At 43.9% G+C, this 22,099-nt stretch overlaps 1 protein-coding gene across 1 annotated transcript in view; it reads left to right on the forward strand.

The window, feature by feature from the left end:
* The window catches only part of PTPRN2 (protein tyrosine phosphatase receptor type N2), a 914,532-nt gene that overhangs the window by 567,343 nt on the left and 325,090 nt on the right, over window positions 1-22,099 (forward strand). Inside the window, exon 12 of the mRNA XM_040984210.1 lies at window positions 7,527-7,591. Coding sequence (XP_040840144.1) covers window positions 7,527-7,591 — 65 coding nt within the window. The remainder of the gene's footprint in view (window positions 1-7,526; window positions 7,592-22,099) is intronic.

Raw genomic sequence — 22,099 nt, forward strand, 5'->3', positions numbered from 1 at the left:
CAAGGAAAGGGTTTTCTCATCCATATAAGCACAGGCCCACGGGGCCGGCACTGTGATGTCACAGTGGGTAAAGCTGCCCCCTACAGTGCTGGCATCCCAAAAGGGCATTGCTTGCTTGGATCTCTGCTGCTTTACTTCTTACATGCTAATGCACTTGGGAGAGCAGCAGAGGACAGCTGCTGCGTGGGCATTCTGCACCCACATGGAAAACTGGGAAAAAGCTTCTGGCTCCTGGCTTCAACCTGGGTCAGTCCCAGCTGTTGCAGTCATTTGGAGAGTGAACCAGCAGATTGAAGTCAGTCTCTCTCTCTCTCTCTCCCTTCCTCCTCCCTCCATTTCCAATAAATATAATAAATATTTTTTTAAGTGGAAAAAAGAAGAAAAGAAAAGAAAATGCCTGGGACTCATCATCCCCCACTTGCCTCAGGACTGCAGGTCACATGCCATGCACCTGCCATTCATTAGCTGTCCCATGACACCTACCCTTCTCCAACCCCAGGTTCCTCTGGCCTTCCTGAAAATATAACCCAGTAACCCAAAGTGGGTTCTGAGTCACAGGATCATCCTTTTTTATTTCTTAGGATTTGCTTATTCATTCAAAATGTAGATTGACAAAGGGAGAGTTGTAGGGAGAAAAGAAGAGTGTGAGAGAGCACTTCTGTCTATTGGTTCACTCCCCCAAATGGCCCAAACTGCCAACTCTGGGACAGGCTAAAGCCAGGAACCAGGAGCTTCTTCTGAGTCTCTGATGTGGGTGCAGTGTCCCAAGGCTTTGTCCATCCTCTACTGCTTTCCCAAGCCGCAAGCAGGAGTCTGAACGGGAAGTACAGCATCCAGGATATGAAGCAGTGTCTGTGTGAGATCCCAGCACTTGAAGGTGAAAGATTAGCTAGTTAAGCCATTGTGCCAGGTCCAAGAATGGACATTTCTTCTTTTATTTTGTTTTATTTTATTTTATTTTATTTTATTTTATTGTACTTTATTTATTGATTTACTTAGATGATGTTTACCTAGTTCCTCAGGGAGGGAAGTAGCCAGAGTTAGGGGAAAGTGGGGGTAATCATTGTTTCCAAACTTTCTATTCTCCTTCCATTTCTAGGGGGAGGAGGGAGACATGGGGAGAAGCAGTACCCAGCCTCCCCACCATCCCACTTTCTGGGGATTGGGAACGACCACCTGATATCAATCCAGGGTCCTGATTTGGCACACATTACAAGGATTTTGTCCAGGTGGATGCAATAATTCTAAAATGCTGTCGATCTCGCCGGTCTACAGATGCGGAAACACTTTCAATGTCCATTGACTGACACGGTCAATGTTAGTGTTTCCATTTGCTGAGATATCTGCTGTCCAATATGTTCTGTTCTCCATTCTCTGCTATGATACCAGATGTCCTCATCAAGCCCCAACTGGTTACCATATCCTCTATGTGCACCAAAGCCTGCTATCCTCCACTCTGTCCTTTACACTAAGGAGACCCAGTTCTCATCGGTGGGTCCATGAACCCAGGCCTGGTAACCCAGGACCCATTGGACCCACTGCCCCTGGGGCTCACAGAACCAGCACCCACCATGTAAGTGGGCCCGAGGACCTGGGCCAGGAGACCCAGGCCCACTAGACCTCTACTCCGACCCATGGGGCTCATGGATCTAGCACCCACCTTAGAGGCAGGCCAAAACTTAGGCCAGGCAATCTGGGCCTCACTGAACCATCCGTCTCCAGGATTCATGGATCCAGCACCCCCTTTCGGATGGGCCAAAGTATTTGTGGTTCAGTGGTAGAATTCTCACCTCCCACACATTTCTTCTTTTTAAAAGCTGTGTTATATTATCTGTTATATTGGAGCACTGGATTGCGTCCTGGCTGCTCCACTGCTGATCCAGCTACCTGCTGATGAACCTGGGAAGGTAGCAAAACGTGACTCGAGTGCTTAGGCCCCTGCCCTCAGATGGGAGAGCAGGATGGAGTTCCTGACTCTTGGATTAAGCCTGGCCTAAACTTGGCCAGTGCCATCGTTTGGAGAGTGAACCAGAAAATGGAAGCTACATCTCTCTGTACCCTGCCCCCCATTACTCAGCCTTGATCCACGTTCAGGCTCTACCTGGAAGAGACCATGAGCTTTCCCAAGGGAAACAAATGGTGCTGTCCATTAAGCTTTCCACAAGAGACAGTGTCCTCCCCCGGCCCAATCCCCCAGTGCAGCGGCTGCTCTCCGACTGCTCCAGCTTCCTAATAGAGTGAAGCCATTAAGTTGTCCCCATTGTAATTTAGATCACAGAAGAGACTTCTGCACATTCTTTCAGGTTAAAATAACGGGAATAAAGGAAGTAGGCAAAATTATTCCACTGTAGCTACGTGCTTAATTATATGGAATACTGCATAAATTGTCAAGTGCAAAGAATTATTCTGATAAATTAAAATACTAATTAAATAGGCTATTGCAGAATTTTGAGAACATTATAGGGTTCCGCTTCTGCAGGTAATTTGCATATCCTTCATCTAGTGAATTTAATTTTAAAGGACTTCTTCCTTGTGTTTGGAAACCTTTTTTGTCTCCCATGAAGATAAAAACCGGGCTCTCTGTGTTGTTCTGTGCCTCTGTTAAAGTGGCTCCTCCCACTGTCTCCGCAGCTTGGCCTGCTGGCCAGCTCGCAGATACATCAACTCAGAAAGTCCAGAAATTGGCTTTTTTTTTAAAAAAGAAAAAGAACTGGCAACTGAAATGTGACTGAACCTCCAGCTGAAAGGAGTTTTCTGCCCCCTCTCTGCCCCTCAAAGTCATTCCCTAAGACTGCTGGACGTGGAATGCTGTTTACCCCATACTCCAAGGAGAGGGGGCAGGCTCCCATGAAAGGAATTTCTGAGAGCCTGGTCAGGCACCACTCCATCACAGCTCCTTTGAACAGAAAGGCTATATGAAAGGAAATCCATGTGGCTTTCTAGGAAACATGTTACAACACTGAGTGTGGAAGACGAAAGTCTGGGAAAATTCCAGAATCTTTCGAGGCTCACACACCGCTTCAGAGAAGTGACCAGACTGTGCACTCTGCTTGAGAGCTAAGTGGTCTGGCTGCCATGGAGATCTGGTACAACACTGAATCTTGCTGTGTGCCAAGCTCTGTGTTGTGTGAGACACACAGGCCTCTCACCCAGGCTTCACAGCCGCTTACAAAGCAGATGTTGAGAATCGGTATTTTAGAAGGGTAAACTGAGGCAGTGTGAGATTAAGTAAACTGCTTTAAGATCACTGACTGGTAAGCAGAACTCCCTGACTCAAATCTGACTCAATGGGATTCTGGCTTGAGATGCTTGTTCTTAGCCTGCGCTGAAGTTACTCCTCTATAAGTGAGCAGTGACTGATGAAGATTAGAGAATAACGGCTGGGGCAAGGGCCATGTCATATCAGGTTAATCCTCCACCTGCTCGCGCTGACATCCCATATGGATGCTGGTTTATGTCCTGTCTGCTCCTTTTCTGATTCAGCTCTTGGCCTATCACAAAAGATAGCCCAAGTCCTTGGGCCCCTGCCACCCACCCATGTGGGGGTCCTGGAAGAAGTTCCTAGCTCCTGGCTTCAGACTGGCTCAGCTCAGGCCAATGTAATGGTTTGGGGAATGAAGCAATGGATGGAAGACTCATTCTCTCTCTCTCACTCTCTTTCTCTCACCCCTCACCTTCCCTCTCTGTAAATTCTGCCTTTCAAATAGAAAATAAATCTTTCTCAAAATAATAGTGATTAATATTAATTAGTAACTACTTATTGGGTGCATATGTGGCTGTATTCCATCTCCTTTAGGAAAAAAGTTCTAGTTCAACTTTACAAAATATTTGCAAGCATTAAATGGAAGGATGTTGGTACAAAGAGGAGACAGCTCTCCTAGCTATGCAAGGCTTGAAAACAGTAACTCTAAGAGTAGAAACGAACGGCTAATGACAAAGCAACATAATGTACTGCAGACCCCATGAGGAACACAGAGGCCCTGGCTCATCACGGAGGCAGCAGATAAGAAACAGATAGTTCTAGAAGAGTGGAATCTTTTGGTGTGTGGTGTTGATGGCTGCAGGAGAGCAGAGATGTAGGCCAGGACAGCTGTGGCTGCAGGGCTTGCTCTGGTCCTGCTGTGCTGCAGGGAGCACAGAGCCTCTCGCCTGTCCACATGGTTGTAAATCGTGCTTGGGAAAATGGATGCAGAGCCTTGGTCTGAACCATCTGAGGGGCGTTTGAAAAGAAACCAGTTCCTGTGGATGAGGGGCTGCCTGGAAGCTATGCTATTGCTTTATCCCTGCTGATGTCCCACCTGCTTCTGGTGACTCCATCCCACCTTCTTCTGGTATCCCTGTCCCATCTTTACCTGGTGGTCCTGTCCCACGTCTACCTGGTGGCTCCGTCCCACCTCCACCTGGTGGCTCCATCCCACCTCCACCTGGTGGCCCTGTCCGATGTCCACCTGGTGGCCCCATCCCACCTCCATCCGATGGCCTTCTTTAGCTTCCACCTAGTGGCTTTGCCACACCTCTATGAGACTCTACTGTCAGTCCAGGGTTTCCTAGGAAGTGTGTCTTCAGACCTCAACTAAGCCCTGCTTCACCTATCCACTTCTTTTTGAATTTTGACCCTAGAGTACTGCGTTCTGATCCTAAGAACAAACCTTTGAAAGGAGATTCTTGTCGTTTTCTCCCCAGCCCTTGGGTTTCGTGGGTAGAAGCACAGAGCAGAGAAGCACATTCCCCAGCAGAAGCTCCAGCTGTGAGCGCCTCTCCTTACAACCCCTGGTCTTGGTTACTCGAAGGCCCAAATCACACTGGTTCAGATCCGGGATTTCAGACTCTGAGCAGTAACACCACTGTGCGTCTCCACTTCTTGAGTGGAAATAATGGAATACACAGGCTATGTGACTTTAATCAGGGAATAGGCTGAATTACAAACAGTGACCGCATCAGTGATTGGCAAGTAGTGGGTACTTAGTAGCCGTCAATCCTACTTCTTAAATGTTTTTTATTTAGATTTGGACTTAAGTCTTGTGTCTTGGGTTCTTGGATTATTTTAGGAACGAAGCAGTTCATTACTGTTTTAAAGCGCATCATGCTCTGAAACAACACACCGATTTACATGGTTCAGTTTGCCCCTCTTCCTGATGGTTTTGAATGGGCCAGCCAAACTGAGAAAAGGTCAGGGCACTTCTGAGCAGGTTGTCAGGCAGCCCCGAGAGACATGCTGGCCAGGGCTGCTGGAAAACAAATGCTCATGCGTAAGGCCCAAACAACTCCAGACCCCATGAAAGGAAAATGAGTGGAGCCTGACAAGTGGCACAGGAGAAAGGTAGCATTGAGCATGCACTAAGGGCGGTGTTTGTTTCATGCCCTTTCCTGTGGCATTGGGCACCAAATGGCAAAGAGGTAGCCAACCAAACCACAACCACTGCCTTGCAGTTGCGTAGAATTGTTTTGTATTTGTTGAGTAAGCGCTTTCTTATTCATCCATCCACTCTTTACACATGCTTTCAAGGGTAATTCTAACAGTAATTTGGTCAAAGACTTTCTAAAGTGCAATCACGCTCCAAGCCAACTCCCAGCTCTCCCACATCTGTGGTTTCCCACAATACCAACATCTGCAGGACCAGTGGTGTTATGGTAGCAAGGCACTTCTGATAGTCTGCAGGGTCCTCCAATCAACTGTTCACATAGTGGTCACTCTTTCCAGAAGATGTGAGGTGGTGCCACCTGCATGTGTACACACGGTTTTATTGGTATGTGGCTGCATCCATCCACACAGGGAGTACCAAAGTTTCCTCCACACCACAGAGCAGGACAAAGTTACTGCCAAGCCTCAAACACTATCTGGCCTTCTAGAAAATTTCTGCTGACCTTTCTATCTGATTACTCTAAATTATTCATGGTCAGGCTTCTTTTGTCATTCTTCAACCTGAAACATGCTACTCTTGGTTGTCAACAAATGAAGTACTCTTTTGTTAAGAACTTTCTGTTCCTTGGTCTGTTTAAAAGTATTTGCTACATGTTTTTCTATCTCAAAGTAATAGTATATTTTCTTTGTTCCAAGCGAAACATTAAACTTGATTGTTTCGTAAATAATGTATTTAAGTGGTGTTCTCTTGGGGTGGGCATTGTGGTCCAATGAACTGCCACTTGTACTCTGGCATCTCATATCAGCATGTCATTTTGAATCCCAGTTACCTCACTTGTGATCCAGCTCCCTGCTTACAAGCCTGGGAAGCCGGTAGATGGCCCAGTGCTTAGGACCCTGCTACCCAAGTCAGGAACCCAGATGGAGTTTCAGGCTCCTGGCTTCAGACTGGCCCAGAACTACAGGCTGGCCATGATTTAGGAAATGAATCTTGGTGTTTAAGTTGTACATTCGCAAATCACCATTTACCCTCCTCCTGCATCCACACCCAATCCTATGGTAACTTGATGTACTTTTAATCACCCAGATTATTTTATGCTGGCCTCATTCTTGCAATGCAGTGAATGATTATCTATGTGTAAAATTAGTTCATTTGTTCAAAGAACAAACTTTATGTAAGACAATGAAAAGACCCTAAGATGGGGAGGGAAGCCTACAACAGGATCTCATTTGTATCCTGTAAAAGATATAATTTCATTATTGAGGATTAATGCAGGTGTATTACAATAAGAGGTGAAAGTAATTGCTATTTTCTTGCTATCTCATTCTGTATTAATCACAATTGCAATGCACTCTTTATTCATGGGGTTTGCAATAAATTTTTTTTTCTGTTTTCATTTCCAAAGTGACAGAGGCTTTATCCAAAAGAATATCTCTACCAAAGCATAAGCCAAGGTCAATTGCCTCGTGACACACTTCCTCTCGGTGAAGTGGGGGCAGGTGGGCTTGCTGCTGTTGGCATTAGAATGACTGAGTTTTCATTTACATCTGCTAATTGTTTCCAAAGCTCATTTCTCATGGTATGATGCCGAGTATAATTCATTCTCTGAAAGTTTTCCTCATTCTGAGCCGGGTGCACACTAGAATGAATTAGGCTTTTATTGGTGCTAAATTATTATAGAATGTTTCTTGGAGGGACTTGAATAAAGGGGAAAAACAGCTCCCAGCATTAATATCATAAATACGCACGTTCAGCTTTGCCTTCAAGGGAGTTCTTTTTTTTTAATAATGTTACCCAATGAAACATATTTCCTGATAATTATATAATTAGCAACCTATATGTCATTTGAAAATAAGGCTTTACAGTTTAGAGAGTGTCATATTCACAATTTCTCATCAGTTCTGTGAATGTCCTGGTCTGACATCATGGCACGGCGGAGGGCAAAAGCACACGGTGGTGCCTTCCTGAGTAGCGCAGCCAGTCAGCAGAGAGCAGGACCTTGTGTTCAGGCTTGCGAAGGCCACCACCACAGCTCGGTTCCATTGGATGATCCAGGTAGTGATGAAGTGGAATTATTTTTCAGTTGCTGGAAAATACCCAGGTGTGACTTGAGTCCCATCCCTTCTCCAAGCTAAACCCTACACTTCTTATCTTCTCTAACAGCTGACCACAAAGACAAGCTGGAACAAACCTCAGGACTGAAAATCCTTCAAACTGGAACGGGGTCGGTGAGTACAGCAAGGGCTGTCCCTTGGATGCGGCGCTGGTCTTGTTTCTGAAACAGGGTTCGGGTGCCGATGCTGGGTATGTGAGTTAATTACACCAACATCGCGTTATCTTGCGGAAGACGGTGTGGCAACTACTCCCATAAGCTGGAAAGGCTGATGAATGGTGGCTCAGAGGTTTCACTAGGTGTGTGGTTGGTGTTTCCTCAAGAAAAATTGTGAAGAAAAACAGAGAAAACTGTCAGAAAACATGTGTTTTCTGCTTCAGCTACTTCATAATTGCTGAATTTGTGAAAATGAAGAAGTCTAGAGAAATTACTTTCTTCTCCCGGGATTCAGTAGGGTGTATTTTTTTCAACTTTTATTATTCATTAAAAAATAAATTTTTGGAGTGGGTCGTCTGAAGCAATGAACACTTTTAATGATCTAACTTAGAAACATCAGCTGAGTCCAAACATTGCTATGTTGGTATCAAAAATAGATACTTGACCAAACACTCCAGCAGCAATTACAGCTGATGCTCCTCCCTGTCCCTCCACCTGGATGATGGTCGTTCCCTCAGTTGTGTGGCAATTTAATGAACTATGCATGGGACAGCAGCCTCGGTTCTTCTCAGAAGTGGTATGAGGCCACTCCTAAGTCAGCGTGGACCGAAATTAATCTGTACTATTGCGTTTGAAATTTTAGATTTCACAGCACTCACCATTAGAGATAATTAAGTATTAAGGAGTGCTTATTTACAAGTGTTCTTGCTACACAGCAGAGCCACTCTCTGCAGAGCCACTTAAAGATTAGTCGCTTCTTTGGGGAAATCTCATCTTGACTGGCTCTGAATCTTGAACTCTTGAAATAAGAACTTGCTTAATTGGTTGCTCTTCCCAAACAGGGGCTTTTGTGCTTACCAAGTAGTATATTCTTAAGAACTGTCTGACTTGCAATTGTGGCTTTAAAAAATGTTCATCTTTAGTTAAACTGTGGCCAAAAGCAGCAGAGAAACACAGCTAATGGCTGATAGGAACTTCTCTGAAAATGCCTGCAGCATCCTGCTGTCCCGCTATTGCCATTTTGACATAGGCTAGATTAACGAAACAGTTGACAGTTGGTGACGTCCTGGTCTTTTCCCTGGTAGCTTGTTGTATCTTTAGCAGCCAATGAAGGATGAGAAACAAATAAAATATCTCGGGGCTTCCAACAACCATCTGTACCCTGGCAAAGTGCAGTAACAAATGGCTTAGAGAGTTAAAGTCAATGGAAGGGGCTGCTTTGATTTAGCTGCATGTCTCTTGACATGGACAAAATGCAACGTCCACCATGGCTCTGTTACCCCATCAAGCGGCATCATGTTTTGGGTTTAATTCGTCCGTGATGGAAGAGTAACAATGCCCAGGGAGTGAGTGTAACCTCAGATTGATTTGGGCCGAGTCTAACTAGAGGAAGCTCCAAAGCTGGACATTGTTTGCTTCACCATAGAATGTTCAGGCCACAGTGGAAGCCAGCTGTGGGGTGCTGGGAATTGTGCTTGTTTGGGCTGGAGCAGGCTGAATCCCAAGAAAGCCTGCAGTAGTAGTTGTGGTATTGGATGAATGATGAGGCTCTGTGGCTCATTTGTGATGTGGGTGATCTGATACCTGGTGCTGCCTTCCTGATTAGAGCACAGACCACACTGTTCCAACAGAGAGGCGACAGGGTGTGGTGATGTGGCTGAACTGACTGGCCAGCTCTAGTCAAGCACGGCTTTCCGATATACCTCCTGGATTTTGCTTCTTAAGCTTTGGCGGATCACCTGCTACGGTCCATGTTCATTTGAGCCTGAAGGACAGACCCTGAAGTAAGGCCTGGTTAGGACAGAGCTGCTTCTACCCCAAAACTGTGGAAACAAAGATGCAGAGTTGTGGCTTCATCCTTCTGACTCCACTCTATCACCACAGCCAAACCCTGGTTTCTGGCACCTTTCTTAGCCTGGAGCTAAGAAAGAGAAAGTTTGAGCTTATCTTTTCCTCTGGTTGATGTGCTCCTTAAATCCAGTGGCCTTCTTGAATCCTGCAAAACTTTCATCTGTTATTTCTTTGACTATCAGCTCATGCTCAGTCCTTTTATTTCCTCTGCTGCCAATGGGGACAATCACAGCGTCGCTCCCTTTGGATTTTATAAAGACTTATTGAAACATAAAACACTTGGACACAGTAAGCACTCAGTGAAGTTACTTGCATTGCTGTTACTGTTTTGATTCCTGCACGGTATTTTTATTAGACTGATGTTGGCCTCACAGTTCCACCACTGTTTCTTTCAGTCTATCCTATGGATTATGTCCTCAATTTGTCTCCCAAATCCCCTCTCTCTTTCTCTGTGTCCAGTCTGCTATAAAACGTAAATGCTAGACACTTTTCTTTCCAGTTGCTTTAGTTTTTAGAAATAAAGCGAAGGTGCATTTTCAGATATCTCTCTTCTTCCCTGTTGTCTGTTTTCACTGTAGACTTGACTTCCCTTAATCTTTGAGTCATTTTAAACTGCATTTCGGAGTCATGTTCTTTTACTGTTTCCTTATCCTGGCTTTGACTACATCTGCATCTGGACACTCTCCTTTGTACAGTTTATGAGGTTGGTTTGGTTGGTTTTTAAAACTACCAGATTGTGTTTAGTGATTGATTATACTGAGGTGTGGATTTCCATGAGTTTCTGTTTGGGAAGTTTTGCATTGACTCTCGATGTCTCAATGTCTACTTGTGTGTTCATTTCCCACTTTGTTTTTTTATAACTCTTTTTTTCTGTGCAGTTACATCTTGTTTAGCATTAACAGTCATGAATTGATGAAGTTTTTTGGGGAAACTCTTAAGCCACAATTTAAACTTTGCAGTTTGTAGTGATTAAGCACGGTTTTACAGAACTTTGCATTTTAACAATTGAAGAACAGAAAAGTTGTTTTAGGCAGGTGAGCAGGGAAATCCCCCAACAACCTAGTGAGTGAAGAAGAATTTAACTCTACATCCTACCTAGTAAAGTCCAGGAGAAGCAAACAGGGAGCTTGACCAGTAAGTACAGGCTGAGTGATTATAGGTCATTTCCCACTTTGAAGTGAATGTCTCATTTAAGCGATGAAACCCAGGCCCCACCATGGTGCCTGGCCAGAGAGAGGTTTCAGCTTCCTTTCCACTTGTCCAGCAGATGGGTTCTTTATTCTTGGTCTCCATTCTCAGGTGAAGCAGCTCTTCAAGGTTCCCAGCTTAATGTGGGACTTCAGTTCCAGCTTTCTCATCTCCGTCAATTCCAAGGTCACACAGGCTATCCTTAATTAACAACCCCAAATCCCACACAGAACTTCCTGCACTAACTTCTGGTTCCATATCTTGGGTGTAAAATATTATTATTTATTTTAGAATCTGGAGATTATCCATTCCTTCGGTTTACTCTTGGCTTTGTATTGCCTTAAGTTGATGTGTATTTTATGCAGTGTTTCTGTATAAAAATGGGAGGCCTATTGAGCAATAAGGTTCATCATTTTACCCTGGGGCAGGATCTTCCCATCAGCTGTACTTATTTCTGTACTTACCAAGTCTTCTTCAAATACAACAGTCTTCATATTAAATCTATATGTGGCAACCTCTTAGAACTTAAAATCACCCAAGATAGCAGTGGTGGCCACTTCTCTATTCTGCTAATTTCATGCTCTTCACAGGTTTCCTTTGTGATCTTCTGAGACCCCGGCCCCTTGAAGTCTCCTATTCTCTTGATCTGTTTTCCTACCCTCGCCACACCTGTGTGCCTGTTTGCACCAACCTCCTGTTCAAAGTCAACACTTCCGCCTCTCGCCTCATCCCCTCAGACCCACAGAATCACTGCCTCCCTGCACTAACTGTCTGTCATCAGGGGCTTCCGTCTTTCATAGCAAATACTTCTTTTCATCTATATTTCTTTTTATCTACCTCCTCGACTAGATTTCTGGGTGGCAGGGAGTATTTTATTGACTTTGATATCACCTCCCTGTTATGCTGATTGATTTCGCTCGAAATTCATCACAACAATTCTCCGAGGAACACTCAATACTGACAATTATTCCCAAGAATGTTCACTCTCCCACTCCCCAAAACAGTTATTTTACAATTCTCCCTTTTTTTTTCTAGTGCCCACAACCACTCTACACATGCATGTGTGTATATGAATACTCAAAATCACACTCAAAGTCGTATTTTATTGAGTAAAAGATTCTGGTATACTCCTTTCTTCTATTCTACCATAAGGAAGAACCTTGTTGTCACCTCTTATCATAATAAATAGCATGCTTGTTTGCACTCTAGATGGGGTCCATTTCCTCCCATTGCTTGAAGAAAAATCCCCTCTTCTGTTACTTTCTGACACCACCTTTATCCTTTACAGTTCTATTGCTATCGGCATACAAATATACTCTAGTATTTCCCATCTTACTGAATTCGAAAATTAGAACTCTTGACACCAACAGAAACTCCCTTTCATCCTCCTGCCGTTTCTGTTTCTATTTATAGCAGAATTTTTATTTTTTAAAAAAAGTGTCTGTATTCTTTTATCTATTACCTCACTGCCTGTTTTTTCTCACACCCTCCATCAGAACTCTGTCTGCTATTCAAGTAGAGTATCTATTGTCAAGGCTCATCTGTGACCTCATACTTCCAATTACTAATGATTACTCTCCTGAACTTTCATTACACATCCTCTCTGCATCATTTGCCCATCATCTGCCTTCCTGAAACACCAGCTTCTCTAAGGCTCTCCCTTCAGCTTCCTCTTCCAACTCTCCTTTGGCTTGACTTCTATGCATCTGAGTGTCGAGGCCACTGGTCCTCTCTGCTGTCTCATCCAGGCCTTGACTTCTTGTGTTATCTGTGTTATGATGATCCCAAACTTAGGTTTCCAGCTCTGCTCCATTCATTAAACAACTCCTGTGTATGACCAACTGGAATTCTTTACCTGGGAATGGGCCAAGTAGGACTTTGATTTTCCTGCCACAGCCTATTCCTGCCCTCCCAAATATGATTATCTTGAAATAGAAATTGTGTCACAATCAGCTGCTGAAGCTACCCAGGAATTAGATTGAATGGATTCATAGAAGTTTGAATTGCTCTGTTGTTATTTACAAAGTTGACTAAACTCTTGAAGGGATGACCCTCTGTCCACTCCAGAAACACAGGGTTCACTCATGTGTACAGCAGGATTGGTCTAACCAGCTGACTCATGGCTGATGAGTTTTCTCAGGGTGACTATAAGGGCAGTGGCTCCAGAAGAGGGTGCAGAAGACAAGAGTAAAGCAAAACCAACACCACAACACTGGCTCCTCCATTTTTATACCCGTTTGGCTTCTAAAAAATAACAGAAGACTGACAACACCAATCACAGAAATTCAGCCAACCTCTATGGCTGAAGATGACCAAACCTGTGTCCACTTATAGCATCCACAGATTAAAATCTGACCATGAGAAGTTCATCCTTCCCGCCCTCTCTCTCCTTCAATCTCTAGATATTTTCCTGATCTACCCAATTTTCGTAGACCAACACATGACCATTTTTTACTTCATGTGACAATGTCTTTCATCTTTGAAGTTGACTGACATCGTGCCCTTGGGCTCTCAAACCTGGGATCTCCACATATTCATTTGCTTTTTATCTAACCAGTCTGCAGTCTGGAAGTTGCTTTTGACAGAGGGAGGGCAAGTTTATGCATTCAGAGAAAACTTGAAGCAACAAAACAGGGAAAATTGTCCGCGTTGAGAAAGTTTTAAGGAACAATTTATATCTTTTGTACTTTAATTCTTTATTCAGTAATTAAGCCTGGTTTTTGTTATCTTGGTTCTTCATATATATATATATATGTATATATATATATTTCAAATTCTTCTAATTCCTGTTTTCAGAATGGGGAGCAGTTTAGTTGGTAGAAATCCGGCAACATATACAGACCTTCTCTCCAGTGCTTGGGATTTGTCTGTATAATAATGGAATTAAAGCATTTTAATCCAAATAGAAATATCTCACAACAAAATTTAAAGGGAATGAAGAGATTACACTGCATGTATGCACATCTCTAACAAATTATACTAGTATTTGAATGCATTTTGAAATCTAAAATTTGGTTTCTTGAGAAGTTTTTACACTTTGTTCAGATGAATCTCCACAAAAAAAAAAAAAGGTCACAGTTTTGGAGGAAAAATGATAAGTGATTTTTAGGAATCAGATTCAAGATTTTAGCTCCCACACTCATGTCTGGAGTAAAGAGGTGCTTTCTGATTTCCTAACATTCGTCATGCCCGTAAATCCATAAGGTTGACCTGCCTGACATTTTAGGAAGAAAAAGTGTGGCTGACCTTTCAGTCTCTTCATTGCTCTAGTGGACTGCAAGAACATAATGAGGACTTCAGAAGCAATGCATTTCTGGGACAGGCATTTTGGCACAATGGGTTAAGTCACTCCCTGGGATGTCTCTATCCCACGTCAGAGCACTGATCCAAGTCCTTGCTACTCCACCTCTGATCTAGCTTCTTGCTAACGTTTTCTGGGAGGTAGCAGATGATCGCTCAAGTAGGTGCGCCCCTTACCCCTGTGGGAAACAAAGTTGGAGTTCAGGCTCCTTGCTTCAACTTGGCCAAGCCCTGTTGTGGAATTTGGTAAATGAACTAGCAGATGGATAATCTGTGTCTCTTTCTCTGTGTGTCACTCTCCCTTTCAAATTAGTAAAAATAAATAAACACTTTTTAAACGATACAGACCTTTCCAACTGAATGGAAGACTCGGCTCAGATCTGGTGGCTTTCTCAACAACAGGACAGGCTGCCCTGGGTGGCAATGTGCTCCCCATCAGGATGAAGGAAATCTGTGTATCTAGTGGCCAGTGGTGTCATGTGGTTTTCAAACACTTGTACAAAGAAACCCAGGGGTTTGGAGAATTTTGCTTGGGCTAAGATAGTTGAGTATAAATCCCAATGTCACATATCCTCCGTGCACTCCACTTTAACTATGCTTGCTTTGGTTGTCTCTGTTACTTATTGGGCTCCTGGGTAGAATTATGTTCACAGAAAGCATTCCGTAGCTAAGAATATGTTGATCCCAAAAGCCTCTTAAAAATCTGTGAACCTACAATGATGCTGCTATTCCTATGGATTAATGTGCATTTACCATGTGCTGCATGTGTGTCGGCTGGAGGCAGAGGTGTGTATGGATGTTTGATTCTCATTACTGTGAAAAACAAGGAGACAGAAGAAGCTACAGAATGGACGAATGAGAAAACAGCTTTGTTTTTTCCCTCCAAATCACACCCAGTCATTTCCCATCCATCTGCTGAAAGAGACACTGCTACTATAAATAGCCATTCTCAAAATCTAAATCCAGTTGCTTAGGGATTGCTAAGATAAACTGGAATCTTAAATGCAAATAGATGGCAGGAGAATGCTGAGAGTGATGGCCTAGCATGGTGATGCGCTCGTGTAACTGGGAAGTCTGTGAAGCTGGTGTTTTCTGCCCAACTACCCAGCTCCTGACTTCAGTAAGTCTGGTTTGACTCAGGAGAATCTCTATCCGTAAACCACTGGCATAAACTTTTTCCCAGAGTGACACTGTGAGGTCATTGCTATCTTGAGTTACTGAGTTGACGCTAAGCTGTTCTACTTCCCATGTGGTCGTTGACTATCTGTCATGTTTACTAAATACAGATTCGCCAAGGAGACTTTTGAATGGAAGAAATGCCATCAGGAAAATACCATGAGGAGTGTGTGCCCAGTCAGTCAGATAAGATCTGCAGAGAGTTCGCCAGGCAAAATTCGGTTTTTCGTGAGACAGGAAGCTTGATGCAGTCAGGTACAGGGTGAAATGTAACAGTTATATCTGAGTGAGAAATTAGCTCATGTCATCCTAGAGTCAAATCCATGGATTCATCTTTAAGATTAGTATTGAGAGTTGCATAAGGATAGGGTTTTTCTTAAAAATAAATAAATCAAAAGACAAATCAATACAACTGGGTACACATATTCTATCAGAGGTGAGATAAATCAGCTTCACTCTTTCAGAAAGAAATAGGCTAGCAGAAGCTGATAGCTTTAAAAAGTTTTATTGTTTGGTTCAGCAATCGTACTCTCAGAAATGTATGTTAAGAAGAGAAGAAAATCAAAGTCTTAGCAAAGTAAACAAACTGACATCACATCTAAAGCTATAGGAAGGTAACCGATTACATCTTAATAACAAAAATAAGTAGGATTCCATGCTTTCATTAAAATCATTGTGAAAAACCCAGACACAAGGCAGCGGAGTAAGCATGGGAGCACAGTGACATGTTGAAGTGTGCACCTTGAGAACCACTGTATAGCATGGCTGGTGGCTTTTCTTCTGTTTCCGGAATTGTCTCTCCAATCATGTCCTAGCTTTTGATTTGGAAATGAGCATAGAGTCACGGTAAAGTTCAAAGACGGAACAGAGAAGCACTTTGTCCTTCCCACCACGAGATTTTTCCCTGGTATGTCACTAGAGCACAACAGTAAAGCCAGGATTCACTTTCGTGCCGTGTGTGTGTGTGTGTGTGTGTGTGTGTGTGTGTGTGTGTGTTGTGTGTTCCTGTGTTCCTGTCATTTTACCTTGGGTGCAATTTTGTGCACTTTAAATAAAGAAACAGCACTTGATCCAAGTCAGTGAATCCACATTCATTTTAACAACCAGGATTTGAGAGCAAATAGCCATGGCCCAAAATGTATTGCTGCCACTAACTGCCCCTTCCCTAAGGAAAGTTAGCAGTCACTGAAGCCATCCTGTTTGTGAATATCCCACATGATACTGTGTTGGGCACAAGCACGATGCGATGTATTTGGAAATTCAAAAGTGGAACACAAGCAGGTGTGAGTGGCAGGGGGCAGAACGGCTCACAGGCGTGTGGTGAATGATCATGTGTCTGGAGCCTCACGGGTGGACAAAGAAACCTGTAAGACCTGTTCTCCAAAGCTGGGGAGCTGCTCGAAGTGGGCAGAAGAGTAGAGTAAAAGCCGTTCATTGGAATTTGAAAGAAAAGGTTAAAGAATTTGAGGACAGATTATTAAAAAGTTTCCAGTGAATATGAAACATGAGAACGTCCAAGTTGGTGTGGTTCCTCTGCAATGAGACTTTGCGTTGAGTTGGAGATGATGCAAATGCGTTCGGTTACCTGTGTCTATGACGTGCTGGAGGAGTGAGGCTTTGGAATTCCTCAGATGGGATCCATCAGATCCTATTTCTCGCATCCCAGCTATCTCCAGCTCCCACTAGGTCTACAGAAGCAGTTTGCTGGGCCAGAGGACAGAAAGCTGGACTCTAGGAGCCATCTGCCCTTTGGAGAGCCCAGTGACGCCTCTAGGGACTATCTCTCTTCGTGTATTAGTTTCGAAGACTCTGCCACAGCCCAATCCCGAAGCCCATTCTGTGATCTCCTAAGAGGCCCAGCATAGCTCCTGGGAACAGTGACTAAACGCCAGCTGGGGGTGCAGGGGATGCACTGGGCAGCAAAGTACCCGGGCAACCCAGTGCCTGCTGAGGTGGCAGCTGTGGCTACTTTCTACACTAGTTTCAGCTGTGAGTTCTGGGGCGGGACCCAAGAGGTCTAGGGTCCTGTCATTGTCATTTTGTGTGTGTTCACCTTATTTCATTTTGATCTGCATTTCTTGACAGAGAAAACCTTATTATTTTTCTTCTACTAAATGGGAATGGGCAGGAGTCCTGAGAAAAGCCCGTTTACTTGTAAATTTTCCTAATTTGTGTTTGAAGAGAGAAATCTGCATGACATTGCGTTAAAATATTTGCAGCAGCCCATCCACAGCTGTTCTGTGATCATCCCAGCTCAGGATTTCCCATGTGAGTAGCAGAACTGAGAGACTGACATGAGGTCAGAGGTCATGGAGCAGCCTTCTGGGGCTCAGCTCCAGTCGCAGCTCCTCTCCCTGCCGCTCTTCATACGCTCTGTTTATTTCTCAAAAGTGAAGAAAACCACATTAAAATATGTTCAGTAAAATTAACTGCACTTGCCACGTCTACAAATATGGGTTCATCATGAATCAACATGAGAGTAGGAGGCTACCAGTGTCCATGGGTTCATGAATGTCTCCTCAATACTTTCCTGTGATTTAAGGGCGGGAGATGGGCCATGTGATATGGCAGTTGCCATAGCGACAAATTCAATTTTTATTCAATATCAGAGTAAATAGTCACGTAAAATGAAATAAGTCGTGTCTGCTGGTGGCAATGGCAGCTCCTGCCTCCTACCCCTCCCTGCTCTTCTCCTTGCCCTTTTCTAACATTTTCAACTGCGTTTCTATAAAAAATATATGCATAATATATATTTCACTTGCAGGGACATGGCTTACTATCTGAGACTGGGACTTGGATGATGTCTTATGCTGGATTCCCCATAAGAAATATAGGGACCAACTTTTCTCTGTATCTTTGTAGGGCACAAGGTTGTTCCCATAGGTTTCTTGTAAAGCCAAGTTCATGTGGCATCAGAGATTCATTTCCATGTAAGAACCTACCTCTGATGATACTCTTAGGAGCCCAAAGGATGTAAAATTTTGGAAACCCACTTGCAATTCCTCAATCTGTAAGACTTGCAATCGCTTACAGAGAATGAAGAAAATGCAAGGAATACAGCATCAGCCCAAATCTCTCACAGCTTCCTAAGAAAACAGCTGAGCAACAGTTAGGGACATCCTGCCAGCAAGCAACAGTTAGGGACATGTTTCCAGGAGTTAAGGAATTGATGCTTTCTCCCTGCCAACATCCTGTCTGCCTCATCTGCTCTGTCTCTGAAAAGCAACACATTTCACAGATGAAGAAACCGAGGCACCGAGCAGTATTATGATGGACACCCAGAGGTCAACTCCAGGGTGGCCCCGAAATGTGCCTCGGCAGCTTTAGAGTCAGAAAGATCCCGAGTTCCTTTTTTTCTGAAAGGAGACTCCTGGAAATAGACCCACTCTCCTGGGAGGGGCTTCCTGGTAGGCACGTGATTGACGACAGATAGATTAGCACCTGTCCACAGACCTCAAACTGCCAGCTCCTGCTGTCCTCTGTGGGAAACCGAGTAAAGCTAGGAATGCCATCCCACCCTGTATAGAGAGGATCAAAGCCGATTAGAAATCTCGCATGGTAATCAGTTCATAGCCTTCTTATGTCAAATCATCACGCTGCGCACATTAAAGATGTGTAAATTTCCTGGTCAATGTTTGTTGGCCAAGCTGGAGGGAAAGAACCACCCGGTGTCTTCATGACAGAAGGGTGCTTGCCGTTCCACAGCTCTTAGTCTGGTGGAGAGTCCCTCTTGCTGTCATTGTTCTGTAATGATTCATAATCTGACAGAGTGTCCTCTAGTTCTGTGATTTCACGTCTGTCTCCCTGTTAACCCCCGAGCTCAAGAGTGAAATCCATGTGTGTCTTAATCATCTTGGTGTCTCCAGCATTTAGCACAATGCCTGACATATGGCAGGAACTCAATAAATACTAGTTGAAATGAATTGAGTTGTGAACTCTGAGCTGCCGAATAGATACTGCCTTATTGGTACACTTCCTCTCTTTATGCTGTCTACTTCATGGGTTATTCAGGCTACTTTTCCCAGGGCTTCGAACTTCAGTGAAAAATATATTGCTCTTTAAAAGGTTTCCTCCCTGCTGCTGTGCCCACTTTATTTGTTGTCACCAAAATAACCAGTGGCTCCTCTTCAGTAACATCAGCCTCTGCTGCAGCCGAGGCACTCTTCTCTCCTTAACTGTTAATATCCTTCCAGCTTCTCCAGAGTGGTTGTCTCTAATTACTGATTTGTATACATCCCTGATGCCTAATGCCATGGGTACTGAGAGGAAAAAAAAGGCTATTTCACTCATATGAAATAAATAGCAATTAATGTAACACAAAATATAATCAGATACCAAGTTCAAAATAATCTCATGTCAAAACAGACATACAGTGATGGCTCTGGGTAGCAGATACAACAAATATCAATGCGGCTTGAACTTAAATTGTTTGTCAATTATATATTGATATCTCTTCTGTACTAAGAAAAGGATCCATTATATACGAAGTTCTTTGAAACTGGACAGAATTCATCAATGAATTTCTAGCATCTAGGAAACTGTAAAGAATTTAATCATAAGTCAACAAATCGATGTATCCACTTCTAACATGGTACAGACACGGTAAATACAGAGTAGATGTTAGGCTAACAGAGTCCACGGCTGGGTTTCAGCTTGCATTCAGCCAAGTGGGTGACGAGAAGGCCCACTGCTGGGCAGAACTCCCCCTCTCTTCCATACCAGCACACTCTGGGACACAGGATGGCCAGCCATGTCAGCCCCCATAGGACCTTCCCTCAGCAGGACCCTACAGTCCTTTGATGCCTATCCATTCCAGAAGACAGGAACTCACTTTATCAACAAGTTTTGGCATCCCAGGTGATTCAAGATGTGGCTGTCCTGCCCTCATTCTGCAGGATTTCCCATTTGAACTGATTCTTAACGCTTGGCCATGACGGGACCTAGGACTTCTCCACTGGCAGATACCTCTGATCCCAGAAGCTGCTGCATTCCTGCTGGCCATCAGTAGCTGACCATCCCTGATCATGGCCACTACTTGAGTTTTGTATGTGAAGGGGCAGAGGTCCCTGCATCCTTCCTGGCCACCCCAACCTTTATGCTTAAGACCTGTTGTCCACTTGAAGGAGCCAGACCATTGGAGAGCTCTGGGCCTGGGCAACTTCAGGATGCAGTGGTGTTAGAAATCTCAGCACAGACTTCAGTACCTGTTGGGCTTTCATGGTGGGCAAAGAACTAGAACATGGGGTCGCACTGAGAGACAGAGGGGTGTATTTTCCTGTAGTGCAAGGCGTGCTCATTCCTGAAAGACTGAATGTGAAATTACACCAACACCGGCGGGATCTGTCATGTCAACATCTACCTAGTAATTCTTATTTGTATCATACTTTAAAATTATTGATTAGGTAATCCTCCATGCATCCAAATACAACAAGAGTCCCCTTGGGCTGATGGCTTCAGTACTTGGGGAAAAGAGTTATTTTTTTTTTCCTCTATACTCTTCTGAATTCTTAGTCAGCACATACCCCTCTAGTGAAATATAGAAGAACATAGTAAAAAACAAACTAATATGGATACCTCTTACATTCATAGGTGATACCCAGAAAAATGCGTAAACCTCAAAGAGGTGGCTTAGATCAGGAACTTAAAATGCTATCACCTGCTGAAGGAAAGGAGAGCAGTGGGAGAGACCAAGGCTGGGGAGATGTCAGGGAGGCCAGGGAACGTTCTGTAGACTGTTGGAGTCTGCTCCATTGATAAGAGCCTCTCCTGGCTTACGGACATCCTCCTCTACCCAGGAGCAAAATGAGACACCCTAACAAAGGGAGACTTATTTTGTAAATATAAGTTGCTCTTACAAAAAGCAGAAGCTACCTACAGAGCATTTCCTGTCTACAGTCTCTCAAACTCCATCCAAGTTCGTGGGAGTGGTGTATCCTGGTCTCCGACAGTAATGTGTTGGGGTGGCATGTTCTCATCTCCTGCACCCCATAGTGCAAGACACAGGCCCTGGGGGCTACAGCTCTTAAATCAGCCTACACACACGTCACCATCCCTTCTGTTTGTGTGAAACAAAGGACCCCGTGAAAGGCCAACTAAGTTTCTGTAGGTACAGTCCCTTGTATTGAACTGTAGTTCTGATTTTCATGCCTTTTAAAAAAATGTGACCATAAAGGAAGAAGAAAAGTAAGTTTCTTCTGTTGACAAGCTCTTGGACTTAGGACTGCACGGTGAGCATGGAGCTGATTTCTCTGTCATGCAGGCAGCGCATGCGCACCCAAGGGGCAGCCAACACTGGCTGGGGAGGCTGGACGGCTGAGAGCAAGGCATGAGCAGGACTGGTTTTCTCCTGGGGTTCCTCTGCTTGGCTCACAGATGGCCATACTCTGCAGAGTCCCCTCACAGCAGTCCACTGTATGTTCATATCCTAATCTCTTTCTAAGGATGCCGGTGAGATGGAATCAGGCTTACCTGAAATAAACTCTTCTTCTTCTTTTTGAAATCACCTCTGTAAAGGACAGTGCCTCCAAATACAGTCATAGGCTGGGATTCTAGGATAGAGGGCTTCACACAGGGATGTCTGGATGGTTACCACCATAGAGCACTGACCCTGCAATAGGGTTTTATTGAACTCAGAGTTCCTGGGCTACAACGAACGCAGAGTTTTGTTTTGTTTTTAAATTCCTCTTATTAACCAAAGACAGTTATTTGGGCAAGCCAGCTTCTAAGAGATGTATCTATGCTGTTCTCGGTCAAACAATAAATTAGAAAGTGGGAACCCTACCGAGGCATTCAAAGAGACTTAATTGATTTTTAAGACTTACTGTACATTTCAGAAGCTTAGTAGGACCACTGTGTCCAAAAGCCCATTTTATCTACAGTTCAGTCTGGACCACTCAGACATGGCCACGATAGTAAAATTCCCACAGTCTAAATAAACTAACATATCTCTTCT

The sequence above is a fragment of the Ochotona curzoniae genome, unplaced genomic scaffold, assembly GCF_017591425.1.
Source record: "Ochotona curzoniae isolate NIBS_2020 unplaced genomic scaffold, NIBS_Ocur_1.0 contig_4105, whole genome shotgun sequence".
NCBI classification, from domain to species: domain Eukaryota; kingdom Metazoa; phylum Chordata; class Mammalia; order Lagomorpha; family Ochotonidae; genus Ochotona; species Ochotona curzoniae.